Raw genomic sequence first — 18,091 nt, 5'->3', positions numbered from 1 at the left:
CACGAAATGGGACCTGAGTGAAAGCGGAAGTGAAAATCGCTCCGTCATGTCCGACTCTTTGTGACCCCATGGATTATACAGTCCATGGAATTCTCCAGGCCAGAATACTGGGGTGGGTAGCATTTCCCTTCTTCAGGGGACCTTCCCAACCCAGGGATCAAACCCAGGTTTCCCGCATTGCAGGTGGATTCTCTACCAGCTGAGCCACAAGGGAAGCCCACAAGGGAAGATGCTGATATAAACGGCTGTCTCTTCGGCTTGCTTGGGCTGATGCCAGTCAGCTAACATGGCTACCATTCCTTCCTTCCTAGTCTATAATGCTTTTATTATTTTCCTGATTATAAAAATAGTGAGTGCTCACCATAAAATTGGCTTCCCTGGTGGCTCAGTGGTAAAGAATTTGCCTGCCAATGAAGGAGACTTGGGTTTGATCCCTGGATAGGGAAGATCTCCTGGAGAAGGAAATGGCAACCTACTCCAGCATTCTTGCCTGGGAAATCCCATGGACAGAGGAGCCTGGTGGGCTACAATCCATGGGGTTGCAAAAGAGCTGGACATGACTAAGTGACTAAACAGCAACAACAACATCATAAAATCAGGCATATATGTAAGAATCCCTTACAGTAGTATAATCCAGTGTGTAAGTTGCTTCAGTCATGTCCAACTCTTTTGTGACCCCCATGGACTGTAGCCCACCAGGTTCCTCTGTCCATGGGGTTATTGTGGCAAGAATACTAGAGTAGGTTGCCTCGCTCTCCTCTAGGGCATCTTCCTGACCCAGGGATCGAACCCATGTCTCTTATGTCTCCTGCATTGGTAGGCAGGTTCTTCACCACTAGTACCACCTGGGAAGTCCTGCTTAGTCTGGAGGTAACTGCTATTACGATTTCCCCTCACTTATTATTTTTCTAGGCTTGAGGCACTGGGAAATAGTGCAGTTGGTTAGTTATGGAATACAGTCTTTGTTATGTGCAGTCTTATAGGTTACATTGCACACTACTAATATGAAGTCAATATTGTATATAGAAGTCACTGTTTTGCACACTGGTATCTACAGCTGCTTGTTGGAACGGTGGGGCTCCATTTCTGAAAAGCTCTTTAGTGTACACTTCATGGTAGTGAACTGTGCTGCAATACATTTTGATATTTTGCTCCAAAAATACACAGTATGAAATGTGAAGGTTTAGCTTAAGAGTAGAAAATAAAAGTGATAAGAATATGAGAAGCAGTCTACCTCAGAAATGTTTTACTCCTAAAGAAACCATGGATTTTTTAATAGTAAGAAGTTTTTTAAACATACAACTATTCATTCTACAGTAGAACATAGTGTATATATTTTATATTCACAAAATATCTGTATTTAGCAAATAAAGTACACACACACACATCTGTATCTTGTTTTCTCTAAAGTGTGTTTCACATATAGTTAACTATTGTAAGTGTTCTTTAATGGACAATTGTGCCAATTTGCCTAAAATTTACCAATTCCTCAAAAGCTCCATCAAGTTTTGCCTCCACTACAAGCATTCAATGATAGCCTATTTATTACTTCTGAGGAATACAATAATAAATTCTCTGAATGCCTTTACCAGTATCTAGTCTGTTCTCTTTCCAAATCATCTTGGTGAAACAATTTCTCTCAAACATGGCACCAACAACATCACTCCCCAGCTCAGGATACCTTCCACGGTTCCCTGCTGGCTACGTGACCAAGTGCACACTTCTTGGTCTGGCTTCACTAGTCCAGACCCTTCCCCTTTATACCAGCTTTATTTCCACCAAACTTAACTTTCTGTGCCTTTACTTCAACTCCCTCGCTCGCCCCCTGCACCTTATGTGCCGTACCCCCCACCCCGCCTCCGCCCGAGCATCCTGCCTGGGATCCTAATATCACTGCGTTTTCCTTTCCTCCTTGATGGCAGTTATTTGTGTATACGTCTTTCCTCTGGATTAGGTTATAAATGCTTTAAAGCCAGGATACACAATTTCAGTTCAGCACAGTCATGTGTATCCTGCGCTCCATGAAGTGGCAGGTATGCGCAGAAGACACCACGCAACACAGATGACAGCATGGGCTCTGCCGCACGGACTAGGCTATGACAGGCAATCCCCAGAGTGACAACAGTGTGCCAGATGGCAGAGGAGGCATAGCGCAGCAGGGACATCTACAATTTTAGAAAGACGGGTGTTTCTACCCACAAAGAGATGGGTTTGCCTCTAGAGATATGAGGATAAGCACCATTAACAGCCTTACAAAATATGACAGGGGGCTTAAAAACCCAATGAGATTTAACATCTCTACCAAGGTGGTCCTGGGTTGTTCTTCCAACTATTTATACTACTCTGAAGTTTTCCATGTATAATTATGTCTCTTGTCTTCTCTTTGTGACCACATGGACTGTAGCCCACCAGGCTCCTTTGTCCATGGGTTTCTCCAGGCAAGAATACTTGAGTGGGTAGCCATTCTCTTCTCCAGGGGATCTTCCCAACCCAGGGACTGAACCTGAGTCTCCTGCATTGCAAGTGGATTCTTAACTGTCTGAGCTACCAGGAAAGCCCAAACTAGAATGTAAACTTTCGGAAAGCAGAATTCATGTACACACTTCTTGAATGTCTCAAAGCCCTCTCAATACTTTGAATATCCCAAAGTATGGGGTCTAACACATAGTGGAAGTATTATCAATCTTAAATCCACTCTCAGAGTTGTGTGCCCAGTGCTTAAAGGTAATTCAAAACATCTGGTAGAAGAATGAATCAATGCTGAGTCAAGACAAAAAGTGAAAGGACCAGCATATTTTGCAGGAACGTTCTGGATTAGTGATTTTGCCTCTAGAACAATTTTATTTGCTGTTAAAAAAGCAATTTAAAGCAATCTGTTTTCAAATGTCATATTTTAGCATACTTATGGCTGTCAATAATGGGGTAATCAGCAGTAAAATAACAAGAATGGATTTTTCAGCTACGATAATTGGATTTGTCTTTCAGAATTGCTTGTACGTGAGGATGGTTAATCAGTGGATGACATTTCCAGCAGACTCGATGGCCCTGTCTCTCCAGTCTCTGCTGAACAGGACAGTCATCTGTGGCCTGAAATGGCATCTTCTCTACAGGGAATAAATGTGGTGTGATGACCAATGTAGTAGCTGAGCCAAGGAAATAGAAACAAAGAGGAACAAAGGAAAAGTTAGCACCGCTCTCTATCAAAGTTATAGCAAACCAGAGCTGGGCATCTTGTGTTTATTTGAGGGAGGAAACAAGAGATATATGTGAGTGTGCTTGCATGAATGATTGAACTGGGCAAGTAAAAGGGAAGAGGAGAGGTTCTTTTGCAAAAGGATCCATTCCAGTGAGAAAAAGGGAGTCCCCCTTCACTAAAAAAAGAAAAGAGAAGAAGGAAAGACTGCAAATACAAAGGGAAAGCTAGGTAGCTATCAATATCTGAAAAAGAAGAGGATACGTGGTGAAGTCAGAGAGCAAAAAGGATCACATAAAAGAGACATGGGGAAGATGACGGAGAAAATCCTAACAGCAGTGGATTTAAGTCAGACTCTCAGAGGCTTCACTGTAGGCTTTTGCTGCGATGCTAACCCATGCTGTCTCCTGCATTCCACCCACCTTTGTGGTGGTGGTGATGGAGAAATATATGACTCACGTTATCAATGTTAACCTCGAAATGCTATTGCCTATAATTTTGCTCTTCAGTTTTAGGGTCTGACTTTCAATATCATTTGCCCTGAGTTGACAAGGACCAACAGAGCATCACCCAAGGGACAGTCAACCTCACAACAGCCTAGATAAAGAACATGCAGTCCTTGAAACACTACATATTCCAAGTTACTGTATCTAGGGAGAAGGGGTGAATGCAGAATGATGCTCTAAAAAGTATGTGAATCCCCAAAGTCAACCGATCCTGCCAGAGACCCATATTTCACATTTCTTGTCTTCTTGTTTTGGAGAACTAACTCCTCCTGGCCTACAGTGAAAGAGCAGGTCACTTACATCAGTCTGGGTATGTCGCTGACAGCCACCGTCCCATCCTGGGTCTCACTCTCCCCATCTTCCTCCTCTTCGTCACTGCTTTCGGACTCCTCACTGGAGGAGGAGTAATCTGTTACCTTCTTCAGCGGGCGGTTTGTTTCTTCAATTCGAAGTTCTCTTAATTCTTTGGCCAACGCCGTCAGATCCTACAAAAGAAAAGTTTGTCCAGCAGATATGACATAGATATGAACATAACACTATCTCTTAGCAAGCTTAAGCAACAAGAAAACAAAAGTAAAAAAAAACAACAAAAAAAAAGCTCTTTACAGAACCATTACAAACATAGTTACTGCATGAAAACCAAGAAAACGATGTTTGTAGCGTGGAGAAACTAGAAAAGAAAGATGAAATAAATTTAAACTTTGTTTACAACCAATTGCTTGACTAGACGGAGACTGCTGGGTTCTGAATCTGCACAGGTATATATGTGTATGTGTGCTGTGTGTGTACACATATATACAGACTCTGGGTTCATCTTTTGGGAGGGTGAAGTGGGTCACCCACTCTCAGAGTTAACGGGAAAATACACAAGATTAGAAATAATTTCCCAGTATTTCAGGATCACTGCCCAAGCCACAGTCATGGCCTCTTCTTCATTATGATTGCTACTGTGCGAAAATCTAGCATCAGTCACAGAACAGAGCAATTCCCAAGGTTCCAGCTACTGAATGACTCATTCGGTATGTCATCATTCCCTGGAGAGCCGAGGCACCGTGTCAAAAAACGGCCCACCCCAAAGCCCAGTGCCACTGAAAGTGATAGCCACAGAGCTGAGTGAATCAAGAGGAACAACAAAATAAAACAAAAAACAAACAAAAACAAACAGAAAAAGAATTCTTTTCTAGAATGGTAGGTGTTTCAGTTTCTTTTGTTTTAAATTGCTGTCAACTGGCAGAAATCCTGGCAAAGAATACAGAAATGAATGTGCAAATACCAAAAGGAAGAGGTAAATTTTCAGTTTTCCATGAGTATGATGAAACCTTTAGCCTTATGGATGTGATGAGGTGGTATTTAGTCACCAGGCACATGGCAGGCAGTGTGCTGAAGATCTGACTACCTTTCAATTTACATGCTTTCGGAGCAATGCAGAGGGAAGCAGTTCTGCAAAAGCGTGGCCGCTCTATGTACATGGGTTAAACTGCCCTTGGCACACAGCATGCACATGAAGAAAAAGCAATTTGACATCAGTCTTACCATTTCTCCCTATATTAGTGACCCATGTGGGAATCAGAGCATTCAGTGAGAGACAGGGGATTAGGGAGAAAGAAACTCATTTGAAAATACTAAATCCCACAGTTTTCTTAAGGCCATATTCTCTCTTTATTTTAACCCAAAAATGTATTTGTCCAATTTGTCTGATGTAAGGTCAGAGTAATACAGATAATGTAAATAACATCTGATAATCTATCCTAGTAGATTAGGAGAAACACTGTGATAAATGTGTAACTAAATTATAAATATAATTTTATTTTGAGAAGACAACAGATCATCCTGTTTCTTTACTGTTGCCTATATGTCAGATTGGTATATTGGTTAAGACTAAGGGCAGAAGATGACTCAGGTTTTTTGTGGTCAAAATTTAGGAAGTTAAGTGAAGAATTTATTTCTAATTTCATAAAAACCAAAGGGGCAGCAATGACAACTTCACAGTTGTTCTGTAGTCATTCGAATGGAAGCCCTTGGAAAAGGGAAGCTTCTGAAAATTCAAATTGTGCATTTTCCACACAAACATGCTCACTGGGCTTTTACACACATGCACACAGCCATGGCCTCACTCTCAGTGGATATATTTATCCCATCCATGAAGATGAAAACACAACTGTATTAAAAAGACTCAAAAGATGTTTGAATATAGTGTATACCATTAATGAGGAGAAAAATTATGGCGCAGAATTTAAGGTAAATTTATTATTGGTTTCTTTGGCAATGAGCCAAAATTCAAAACGCTTATATTCAGATTTCAGCTTTTTACCTCTTATTTCCTCGTAACAATTGCCAACGTGTACCTTTAGCAAATTGAGGAGAAATGAAGGGTATTATACCCTTGAGCACATTGAGAAAATACAGTTTAGATATTTGTTAAGGCAATTAATGAAAAAGGACATTATAATCCTCTAAACCAATAAAATAATAAAAAATTAGATAAATTTATGTTGTATTTTTTGTTCTCTATGTTAGGACCATGATATGTCTCATCAAAGACTATACCTAGTATTTAAAATGTACTTATTAAAAATTTTTATTATAATTTAAAGAGAGAATATGGTTTAAAAGAGTTTATTTCTAATGTCAATAATTCTGAATAAAATATAATGATATTAACTTTTATTTATTTAAATTAATAATTCATTTTCCCCATGGGTTGGTTTTCCTTATTGCTGACATTTCAAAACAAGACAATTAAGATTTAAAAAAATCAAAACTATTTAGAAACATTTAGCTGGTCCAAAGCTCACTGATTTAAAGAAACTCTCAATTGTTAAAATGACCTAAATTTCTCCAAACACTGTATTTAGGAACACTTTAAAGCTCTGACATGCTTTATAATTTCACTTTTAATTGGAGGTTGTTGTTTTTTTTGTTTCTGTGTTATTAAAAGGTTATCTTTCCTGAAGCATTACAAATAATTGCAATTTCCTTTTAAGTTTAATTGGTAATAGCATGGTGGGTGAGACATATATAAAAATCCCAAGGTAACAATAATGGGTAACTTGAAACTAACACTCCAGCCAAAAAAAAATTTAATCTTCCATTGCCCATAGTCTATACATTTAGTTGAAGATTTGTTCCTTGTTCATCTATCCTGGAGAAACTTACAATAGTAAAGTTATAGGAAACAAACATGATCTAAAATTGACACTATTGGGTTCAGATCCATTTTCATATGTTTTATTTTCTGACAATACCCATTTTCTCCATGTAATGAGTTTTTGTGGTAATTTATTGCTTGACTGTCACAAGCCTGGAGCTAAAAAGTATTAAAAAAGAGAAAAAGGGTGCTATTTACCATGAAAATACTTGAGAATATATAACTGAAAAAGATATATGGCAAAATGGTAAGTTTTCTGACTACAGAGTACAGATAGTTAAGCAGCTCTTACCCAAACTTTTTTTTTATGCAACACTTTTTAGAATCAATTTGGTATAATTTTTCTTTCAAAAAAAGTTTACTTAATCTGACAATTATGCATACTCTGCTTTAAAAGGTGCTCTTTTAGGTATCTTTTCAAAAACAATATAGTTTATGAAAATCAGTTCAATTTTTTAAACAATTAAAATAATAGTTAAAAATTTTAAAGTTGGTCTTTTCTTTAAAATTTACTTATTTTTATTTTTGGCTGTGCTGACTTCTCGTTAGAGCATGCAGGCTCTTTGTTGCCCTGAGGCATGTGGGATCTTAGTTCCCAGGGATAAAACCCACATCCCTCGCACTGGAAGGCAGATTCTCAACGACGGGACCACCAGGGAAGTCTCGGTCTTTTCTTTACATTTTAAAATAATTCATTTCATTTTTAGGAAGTGTGAAGATATGACTTGGGGAAGTCACTTATCATCAGTATCTTCAACTGGGGAAAAAAAGGTTTGGACCACCTGTTATCATTCCAGTTCTGTCCAATCTATATATGCGCTCTGCCAATTGTCAGATTTCTACGTACTAACGAAAAAAATGCTGGTAAAGCCAGTGTTTGCTTTTGTATCTGATCTTCATGACATCTGTTTGTGCTAAAGTGAAAATAATATTTATTTTGGAAGGTGTATTCAGTAATCAGACTATTCTGCACAATCTCATAACTGCATTAGGAAGGAATGCCAAGTGAATGGACTCTCCCCCAGACTGACTTTTATAAGAACTCAAACCATTAAATTAGCAATAAGAAGCAATTATGTCTTTGGCATTTTAAGACTGCTCATTTCAATCTTGGGTTATCTAAATGGCACATCAGTCACTGGAGGCTGGAGAAGCCATATCAAGACCTAGGAGTGAAGACAGGAGAGAGTTAAGTTTCTTCCCCTGTGGCACCACTGACATTTGGGGTGGATAATCCTCTATCGCAGGTTATGTTCCTGTGCACTGTAGGGTGTTTAGCAGCATCTTTCTGCTCTACACACAACATGTCAACAGCACTGCTTCCCATGTCCCACTCGTGACAATCAAAACTGACTCTCGTGCGCACTCAGTCGTGTCCGACTCTTTGCAACCCCGTGTACTGCAGCCTGCCAGGCTCCTCTGTCTATGGGATTTTTCAGACAAGAATACTGGAGTGGGTTGCCATTTCCTCCTCCAGGGAATGTTCCTGATTCAGGGATTTAACCTATGTCTCCCGCACTGGCAGGCAGATTCTTTACTGCTGAGACACCAGGGAAGGCCCCCAAACTGACTCTAGACTTTGCAAACGTCTCCTAAGAGGAGGGCAGCTGGGGGATAGTCATTCCTCCTTGAGGACCACCAGGTGATGGAGAACCAAGGAATCCCATATTTTCAGTGGTTGGGATCAGCGATACTCAAGGATAGAGTTATAAGAATCACCTTGAGGGCTTTTCCCAATCATCTATTGCTCCAAGATTTTGGTGCACAGCTTATATCCTCTCAATTACTTATACCTCTGTTTCCTACCCCTCATCTCTGCCCAGTGTGCTAGAGTATCCTGAAATAAATAAAGCAATTTTTAAAAGCCCAAAAATAACCTGGGTTAACCAGACGAAATCCATGAGAGTCCTTTCCCCCATGACAGCCACCTCCAAGCCAATTTCTGGACTCATAAGAGGAAACCTTGAGTTGTGTACACACACAACTATTTTATTGGTAGCCTGAGCACCAGAACTGTGTGGGAGAAGGTTGATAAAAGCTGCGATAATCCCTGTCCTTCTCACTCTCATGAAGAGGAGGGGCAAGGCTGCAGCACAGAGCAATTCAAAACAATTCCCTTTTAACTTTCTATAAATGCAGCCACACACTGTGGACATGTGGAGTCTCATTCTTTTGTGAACAATAATTCTTTAACTATGAAAACTTTCTTTCTAAGTCACTCTGAATGGTAAGGTGGTTGTAATTCTGAAAACATGAGGCTTTTTGGTAAAGATCAGACACATAGAAACATGCTTTTCCCACCAAACTAGTCCCATGCCTTAGGCCTTGCCTTTACATAGCATTTCACACTTCAGAAAATGCTCTCGAACACACACGATCTTGCGGGAACCTAAACAATCTTGTGAGTGAGGCAAGGCAGGTGCTTTTATCCCCACTGAACAGATGAGGAAACTGTGACCCAGAGAGTTTGTGAGATTGGCCCCACCAGTTATTTACTGCGGGAGCCAGAATTTGAATGCAGCTCGTTGACCCCAAAGCCAGTGCTTTTTCCATGTCATTTCACAAAAATGGTGCTCAGCAGAGTTCAGCCTGAAAGCCATAATGCTAGTCTTCAGATTTCATGCAATTAGACTCTGCAGAAGGCCTGTCTCTTCCAAAACAACTCCACTACGTTGTATTCATGCAGGCCTGACAAAGAGCAGTGAGGCAGTCACCCTTCTTAGCGAGCTACCTAAGAGCGGCAAGACCATATATTTTTCTAATGGAAAAATGTCTCCACCGATAAGGAAATAAAATTACTTAATTGGTCAGGATTCATTAACCAAAGTTGATGTTGCTGCTGATGCTGTAGTTAATGTCCCACAAAATTAATCTAACAATACCCAGTGACTCCTTGTTCACAAATCACACTCTATAAATTTGGACGGCCCTAGAAAAAGATGTCTCTTTTTTCTGTTAGTAAAACCACCATCCCCTAGTCAGGCTGGCGAGTACAGGTGAAGAGCTCAGGATTTGCTACCAGAAGACACTAGAATGAGAAACTGCCGATATCAAAGCACTAATGCATATCTTCAGCCAGACTGGAACACTGGAAATGTGACATTTTGGCTTTAGGAGGAAGGTCTCTGGAGGTTTAAACGGTGTCAGAGGCACTCAGGCTGGCTTTTGTGGGAGGGATTGTCCTCCCAGCAGATCACTCTGAAGGAATGAAGTTTAAACTGAGATCCCATTGGCCACCTTTCTGAATATCAACCTCAGGAAGTCAGTTTATATTCACATCTTGTAAAAGCATGACCAAGAAAAGATAATACTAACCTCATCTATAGCTTTCTTATAGCTCTGAGATAAGAGGAACCCAATCCAGAAGAATCCACGGGAGGGGAAAAGACGAGAAGAAAGGCAGCAGGTTAAACACAAAACGGGAATGGTTAGTACACAACTGATAAAGGCAAGGGGAAAGGAGAACCTCTGCCCAGAACGGTGTCAGCTCCCTTCATGGCTACCCTCACTGTGCTTCCTTACTTTTAAAGGTGAAAAAAACATTTCACAGAAAAGACTCTTGAAAAATTCAGATAAAACAAGTGGAGAGTAAGTCATCCCAAATTAATTTCCAACTTTGAAATTTCGGCCTCCAAGCTCTTTTTTATTTCTTTAAGGCTATCTGGGGTCTGATGTGCTACAGCAGTGAAGCTAGATTTCAGGTTGTCAGGTCCTCTATGAGATCATGCTTATCAAGTTTTGGTCCAGACAATGCAGTCCCAGAGCAGCAGAAATGTTGCAATATTAATTCATATGGAAAATAATGTGGAGGAAAGGCCAGAATATTTAAGAGAAATCCACAGAAAGTGCCCAAATATTCTCAACTGCTAGTTTCAACATCTCTTTGCCAAAGCTGCTGAGTAGAAATCATGGGATAATAGGAGTTATTTCTCTTCCTGTTTTGTTTTCTAACATAGTGCTGCTGCTGCTAAGTCACTTCAGTCGTGTCGGACTCTGTGATCCTATAGATGGCAGCCCACCAGGCTCCCCCATCCCTGGGATTCTCCAGGCAAGAACACTGGAGTGGGTTGCCATTTCCTTCTCCAAACATAGTGCTAATGATCAGCAAAATATCCAAAGGTAGGAAAGCAATCCTGAATCAGCTCAGTTCTTTCCTAATCAGGTATGACTTCCTTCCAGATGCTTCTAGCACCTGTTCTTAATAAATTTAACAATTTTTGTTTCAGAGTCATGAGCGCATCCCCAACTACTTTACCCTGTGGGTTCTCTGGTGAATGAAAAGAGCTCAAAACTCTTCTGAGAAAAAAGCACTCACAGCTGGGCGACTTGGTCGGGTAATTTCCCTGGATTCTTCTGGTTTCACCTTGGAGGGCTCATGGGGGAGCACAGGTGATCCTTCCGACTTACTGTTGGCTAGAGGAAAGAACAGAGGGCCAAGAAAGATAATGACCATCAGAAGGTGCTGGAGTTCTCTGGTGAGTCATCCTTGCAATGACTCAGCGCACAGCTCACTCAGCCAGACAAATCCTCAAGCACATCTGTGAAAAAACAGTAAATGTTCCGGCAAACAAAAGCAGCCATACACATTTAGGCTTGTCACCTGGAAGTCACTAGGAACAATAGGAAAATCTAAAAAAAAAAAAGGAAAAACTAGCAAGCCGCCACCATTTACGGAGCACCAATGTCGTGCCATGGTTAGGGCCAAACACCTTTTAATGTCAATTATCTCATTGAATCCTTGCTGTAACCCAATGGCCTGGCACTGGTTTCCTATTTCACAGTTGAACACAGAGAAGTAACACAACTAGCCCACTGAAATTGTTGGCAGAGCTGGTATTCTGTCTGATTTCTCAAAGCCCTATTCTCAATTATCATGGTAAACCAGCGTCTGAGTTATTCTATGTTTGATTTTTTTCTTTTACCACTTACCCATCAGGATAAGTGTTTTTGATGAAATGCTGTGGAAAAAGAGAAACTTGTTTTACTTAGGGGAATGATTTTTAAATGGGCAGAGGGGAGGATGAGCTAGTTGTCTGGCTCCTTTAAGGAAGAAAGAATGAGGTGAGGGAGGGAAGGAGAGTTTGGTGATAAAGGGGATGTGCCCTGGAATAGAGCAAGGGTTGGGGGAGGGCTGCTACAGAGAGAGGAGCATCTCTCTGATTTATGAGCTTACAGGTTAGAGAAGAAGCAATCTCAGGTGGGAAATACTCTTTGGTTTGGTTTCAAAGTGGTTTTTCCTGGGTAGGGACATAGCAGGGTAGGACACACTAGCTTTTAACCAGAAGAACTAGAGGTCAAAGGGAAGAAGTTAAGAATTAAACCTGAACCAGATCAGACAATTAAAATGATATGCTTAAGTTTGGATTTTCTTTAGCATTTGCTAAAGAAACATAATATATATTTCATAATAATTATGAATAAATGATATAATTATGAATAAATAATATATTATTTTACTTTATATGAACAGAAAAAAAGGTAAGAGAATGGCACTTTTCTAAAGTTAGTAAGTCTATATCTGGATCAAAGCAACAGAAGCCTCCACAGTTCTGGGTTGTCATGGATGTCAGAAGATTGTAAGAAGAGGCAGCTGCAGGCCAGTCCCCGCCCCAGTTCAGAGACACAGAACAGTATGTCTGACATTCACCTTTTCAAAATAGACATACAGTGAGTTTACTTAAAAAAAAAAAATTAGGAGGTAAAGAATGATTGTGTCTATTAAAGAGGCTAAGAAAGAGTAAAGAACTGGTGCTTTTCATCAGGCAGAGTATTAAGTGTTTTCAAATTGCACTTAAAAAAATCCCAGCCTTCATTACTTGGAAGCAAAATTATCTTCTGAAGAAGGTTTACGCAGAAAGAGTACATTTTGATTAGCTAGAAACAATAGGGTGTCATGTATAATTACCTGGACACATTAATGTTTTTCACGAGTTTCCTCATTATTGAAAGCTAAACAATGAAGGATGACTTGATTAAATGGTCAGAGAGGCTAATTTTTACCTCACTAATAGGAATAACCAGAAGGGTCAAGTATATTTTTTAAAGTCAGAGATTTTATATCTTCTCTCCAGTGCATATTTATTCTACATTAGCCTTTATTAACGTTTAGTTTGAGAAATACCTTGTATTCTGAATACTGTTGACACAAGGGGAAGAGGGTACTTGTGGGTCATGGAACTCTAACTAAGCAATCAAATAGAAATGGAAATTGAGCTGTCTGATGACTACATTTTCAAATGAGACCAGTATTCTGCGATCTCCCTGAAGAATTCTGGTATCTGCAATTAGAAAGGATTGGGTCCATACTGATGTCACACACGTGACTGGGATGGTGGACCACTGCCCTAAGGAGACTGAACCCAAGTGGAGTTAAGGGGCTTCTTGGCATCACATGGTGGTGGCCACATCAGGACCAGGAGTCACAGAAGTCAGGAAGTAATCTGATTCCTTGTCCAGAGAAGCCCTCCTGGAAAGGTAGGGGAAAGCTTTACCTCGAACCCGGGTCCGCTCGCTGGATCCTGCTTGTGACCCAGGCTGAGAGCCGCCTTGGGAGCTGGGCTGGGAGCTGGGGGTGCTGGAGCTGGAAGAACTGCCACTGCTGGTCCTCTGCAAGGAGCTCTCCAAGACGGGCTCGGTTCTCCGGAGGTCGGGGTTGCTGTAGGGACAGCGATGCACAGGGCTTATGTTCTCAAGAACTGGCCACTGGTAGACACAAGTGTAGTCCAGTCCTGCCCCCAGTACAAAGGGATGAAGACAGTGCCTATGTGACCTTGAATTAAAGGGGTCAATGTTAATGACAGTCATGCTGTCTTCTGTGGAGCTCCTGGCCAGATTCCGCATCTGGACAGGATGAATTCTTGACCCAACTCTTGGGTTTCTCACATCAAACATATTAGCTCTGAAATGGTGACTCTTCAAAGGAGGCTGGCTTTGAAACCCCTTTTCCTATGTTCATTGTAAAAGTGCTACTGCTAAGTCACTTCAGTCGTGTCAGACTCTGTGCGACCCCATAGAAGGTAGCTCACCAGGCTGCCCCGTCCCTGGGATTCTCCAGGCAAGAACACTGGAGTGGGTTGCCATTTCCTTCTCTAATGCATTAAAGTGAAAAGTGAAAGTGAAGTCGCTCAGTCGTGTCCAACCCTCAGCAATCCCATGGATTGCAGCTTTCCAGGCTCCTCCGTCCATGGGATTTTCCAGGCAAGAGTACTGGAGCGGGTTGCCATTGCCTTCTCCGTATTGTAAAATAGTAGAGAATATTAAAAGATAAAAACAAGGGAGCAATGCATGCCATCTCTGAATCAAGAGACATTCAACTGTCTTTTACTGGATGATATATTATCTTCTAGTCTTAGAAAAAAATATATTTATTTATTTTTGCCTGCACTGGGTCTTTGTTGCTGCCTGTGGGCTTTCTCTAGTTGCAGAGCACAGACTCCAGGGAGAGTGGGCTTCAGTGAGTTGTAGATCAAAGGTTTAGGTGCCCCATGGCAAGTGGGATCTTCCCAGACCAGGGCTCAAACTTGTGTTCCCTGTATTGGCAGTCAGATTCTTAACCACTGGACAACCAGGGAAGTCCGTTTCTAGTCTTTTTTCTTTTGTATGTACGGAAGCACACTGTGTATTCAATTTTGCATATTGCTTTTTTCCCCCTTTGCCTTTTGAGCAGCTTCTAACACTTCTAAAGACAATAGTGGCTGCATAGTAGTCCATTATATAGGTGAATTAGTTCAATCATTCTTCTGTTATTAGGTGCTTCCAATATATTGCTGGGACACATAATACTGAAATAAACATCTAGAGGCAAACAAATGTTCAGTCACATCTCTCCTGGAATTGGAATTCTTGGGTGGAGGGGCATGAACTGGGGTATGCATGTGCACATATATATGTATGTGAACATATAAACATACAGCAGGTTTTCACTACAGTGTATGAGACTGTCCATCTCATTGAATTCTTACCAGTCTTTATTATGAACAGCTAACTAACTTGCAAAACATTATATTTTGCTGTTTTAATGCAGTTTTTAAAAATTACTGTTGAGGTAGAATAATTTTTATTCACATTTATTTGTTATTCAGAATTCCTCTTCTGTGAATTACCTAAGTTCTCAGCTCACATAGCTAGTGGTATCTTTGCATTTTTAAATTTCTTGCAGGAAATCTTTATATACCTTGGCTATTACCAAAGGGAAGAATGTTTGAAAATAATTATTAAGTGCTAAACCCAAGAACAGTGTTCATCTATTGGCAGGCTAAAAGCCCCCACTGGTTATAAACGCTACTCTATTATTCACTCTCACATCTTTACTACTCCCAAAATAGTGCATTTATTCATTCACTCAGCTGGTCTATACCGGGCACTGGGTCAGACCTTTGAGATACAGTAATGAACAAGATCCAGCTCATGCCCTCTGCCAGTGTCGCCAGGCACACACAGCAGTCTTTGCTCATGCTGTGCCCGCAGTGAGCGCAGGGCAATATGGGAACATGAAGCAGACTCCAAGGCCACTTTTGGTGACCACAGGGGCTGCAGAGGCGAGGAGGCCACTAAGCAGTGGTGGTGGGAGGAGACTGAGAGGATTTTAGGATTTTCTTATAAAAAGAAGCAGTATTTTCCAGTTTCTTCTAAGCTCTTCCTTTCAAATTTATAAGCCATAGACCTCTCCATTTTTTCCTCTAGACTTCTGTACTGCTGGGCCTAAGTGGTGATTTGGTGAGATCTGAAATTCAAAGATCCTATCCACTGCCATCCACCTGCCAAGGGAGAAACATAGGCTCCTCCATGATTGCATTGTCTTCAGTTCCCCAAACAGAATTTCACTAACAGAGTCATCATAGTGCTATTATTTTCATGCAGTGAGCTATCACATTAAAATGTAATACTATGCTTTCATTTTTCTCTGCCCATTTTAAGAATACCAAGTGGGAACCAGGCACTCTGTGTTGTGTTGGGTGTCAGATGCTTCACATGTAAATGTGAAAATGATATGGTCCCTTCCCTTGAGACACTTGCAGTTTGGCCCGTGAAAATCTGGCCACAAAATAGCAGTTATGGCAGCTGCTGCTGCTGCTGCTGCTAAATCTCTTCAGTCATGTCCGACTCTGTGCGACCCCACAGACAGCAGCCCTGGGCTTCTCCAGGCAAGAACACTGGAGTGGGTTGCCATTTCCTTCTCCAATGCATGAAAGTGAAAAATGAACGTGAAGTCTAAACCAAATAATTTCTTTCTGAAAACAAAAATATTTGGCTGAATTACAAAAATTCTTAAACACTGAGTTGGTGGAAGAGATGGCTGGTGATTCTGGAAAATGTAAACATAACTATATCTTCATGATTTATTAATTTTGATAATATAAATGTAGATTTTATGACAATATTCACCTTTCAATTTTTTTTACAGTAAAGGGGTGGCTAAGTCAACCTAGCAGTAAAAATTGACTGCAGAATAAAGTCTCAGTAAACTTCAGGAAGACTTTAAAAATTCTTGGTATTTTTATGGCACTCCTTTGGGTAGTAATTAGCATTTAATTGATTGAGATAGATTTGGATCCATAAAAGAAAAAACCTCCCTCCTATTTGGAGAATATCTAATTATTATCCAGATAAGAATTAGATATTATTAGATCATCTATAATAATATTTAGATATCTAAATATCTATAGTATATCTAATATAATATTCTAAGTAGAATAGCACGATAAATGAATGCTAATTCTGCAATATCTCACATTTCCAATTTTTCATTTTTTTTCCAAAAAAATAATCCTATTTAAATTCCTAAATAATAACTTCTTCCCTACTGTTCTCTTTCATTAAACAGTAGTGGTTAGGAATTATTTATATATAATTAATAAGTCCTAAAAAATTTTTTTTAAAATTACACGTTAGGTTAAGGTTTCTTGGTGGCTGTTCTCATTTTGTAGAAACGCGGTGTTCTTTGTATGAAAAAAAAGAAAAAAAACTATTGGGAGAATGGAGTTCTGTGAGCTCTGAGGATCCAGCTCTTTGCTCGAACGCAGCACTTCTTTGATCATTTAGCCAAAACCTTTCATTAAACACCTGCCTTTGTGAGACCATGAGGGATGGAGGAGAGCCCAGGTCACAGGATAGACAGTCAAGTTACAACATAATCCTAGCAATGAGACATGCAGTGGAGACCGTAGTCAGCAAGACAAAACTCTACATGCTGTGCGAGCATCTGTAAATGGTAGCAGAGTCTGGGGAATGCAGTGTCATGCAGCCTGGAGTGGTTGGTGGTGGTGTTGGAAAGAGAAACGACTTGATTAAACTTCAGGGCGTTAGCAGCAAGGCTAGGGGAACAATCTGAGCAAAGACACGGACCTGAGTTTTCTTGGGGCTCCTTGGTATAAAGACGACCCCATCCTGGCTGAGTACCAAGTCTGTGTAGGAAACCCTGGGATAGCGGATCATCAAAAGAAATGGGAAGCTTCTATAGCAATTCTCCTAAAGCCAGGCAGAAAACACGGGCCTCCCAGGGCCAGCTTATGAATGACTGGTCAGGACAGAGGCAGGCTGACCCGGGAGGAGGCTGCGGCCACATTAGATGATAAGACCTGGGCCAGGGCTGCCCTGGGATGACAGAGGTGCCAGGGCATCAGCAGAACCAGCTGGAATGAGCCTGCGTCTCTGACTGGGGCTCAGGCCTCTCTTGGTGTGAAGCTAATTGGATCCCATGAGCATTAAACCCCTGATCTGGGCTTCATTAGCACAAGTCTGTCCCCCCCCATCCCCCCACTGGAGCTAACCAGTGTGGGTACTGATCTTAATAGGTTGCTATTTTTGCTGCTGGAGTCTGAAAGAAGTGTTTAGTTTCTATGTAATCACACATAGAAATAGGGAAAATTTCTAAATGTCTTTCCTACCTTATTATTATTATTTTTTTTTTGGTAAAACATGAGTGTTTTGAGAAAATGTCACACTGCCATGTTCCTCTCTTCCTTACTATGGTGTCACCTGATCTGGGCTTGGGGCCAAGGTGCCTGAGATAAATGCTCTTTAGAGGGATCAATTTCAGAACAATTCCATGAAATAATAGATTTCCTGTGTTTTTTATGTATTAACCGATCCTATTCGGATCCAAATATGTAAAAACTTAAAAACATTCATATAGATTTCTTTAAATGCTAACTTTTAGTTCAGACATTTGGCATACTGCAGACAATGCTGTTTGGTTTATAAAACACACAGTAAAAAGAAAATTATTCCATTTATTTGAATCAT

General features: G+C 40.6%; 1 protein-coding gene across 8 annotated transcripts in view; it reads right to left on the bottom strand.

Annotated features, from left to right (window-relative positions):
* Positions 1-18,091, bottom strand: part of TNIK (TRAF2 and NCK interacting kinase) — a 401,194-nt gene that overhangs the window by 35,748 nt on the left and 347,355 nt on the right. For 4 of the 8 annotated variants that reach the window (XM_027958346.3, XM_027958352.3, XM_060393683.1 and 1 more), the window contains 4 exons: positions 13,339-13,502; positions 11,163-11,260; positions 10,163-10,186; positions 4,000-4,184 (listed from right to left, as the gene is read on the bottom strand). In XM_027958346.3, coding sequence (XP_027814147.1) covers positions 4,000-4,184; positions 10,163-10,186; positions 11,163-11,260; positions 13,339-13,502 — 471 coding nt within the window. The remainder of the gene's footprint in view (positions 1-3,999; positions 4,185-10,162; positions 10,187-11,162; positions 11,261-13,338; positions 13,503-18,091) is intronic. The other 4 variants (XM_027958349.3, XM_027958366.3, XM_060393686.1 and 1 more) reach the window with 1 other exon arrangement.

Source organism: Ovis aries, chromosome 1, assembly GCF_016772045.2.
Source record: "Ovis aries strain OAR_USU_Benz2616 breed Rambouillet chromosome 1, ARS-UI_Ramb_v3.0, whole genome shotgun sequence".
In the NCBI taxonomy this organism is placed as follows: domain Eukaryota; kingdom Metazoa; phylum Chordata; class Mammalia; order Artiodactyla; family Bovidae; genus Ovis; species Ovis aries.
The sequence above is the reverse complement of the archived record's forward strand: the minus strand, read 5'-3'. Positions and strand labels throughout refer to the sequence as shown.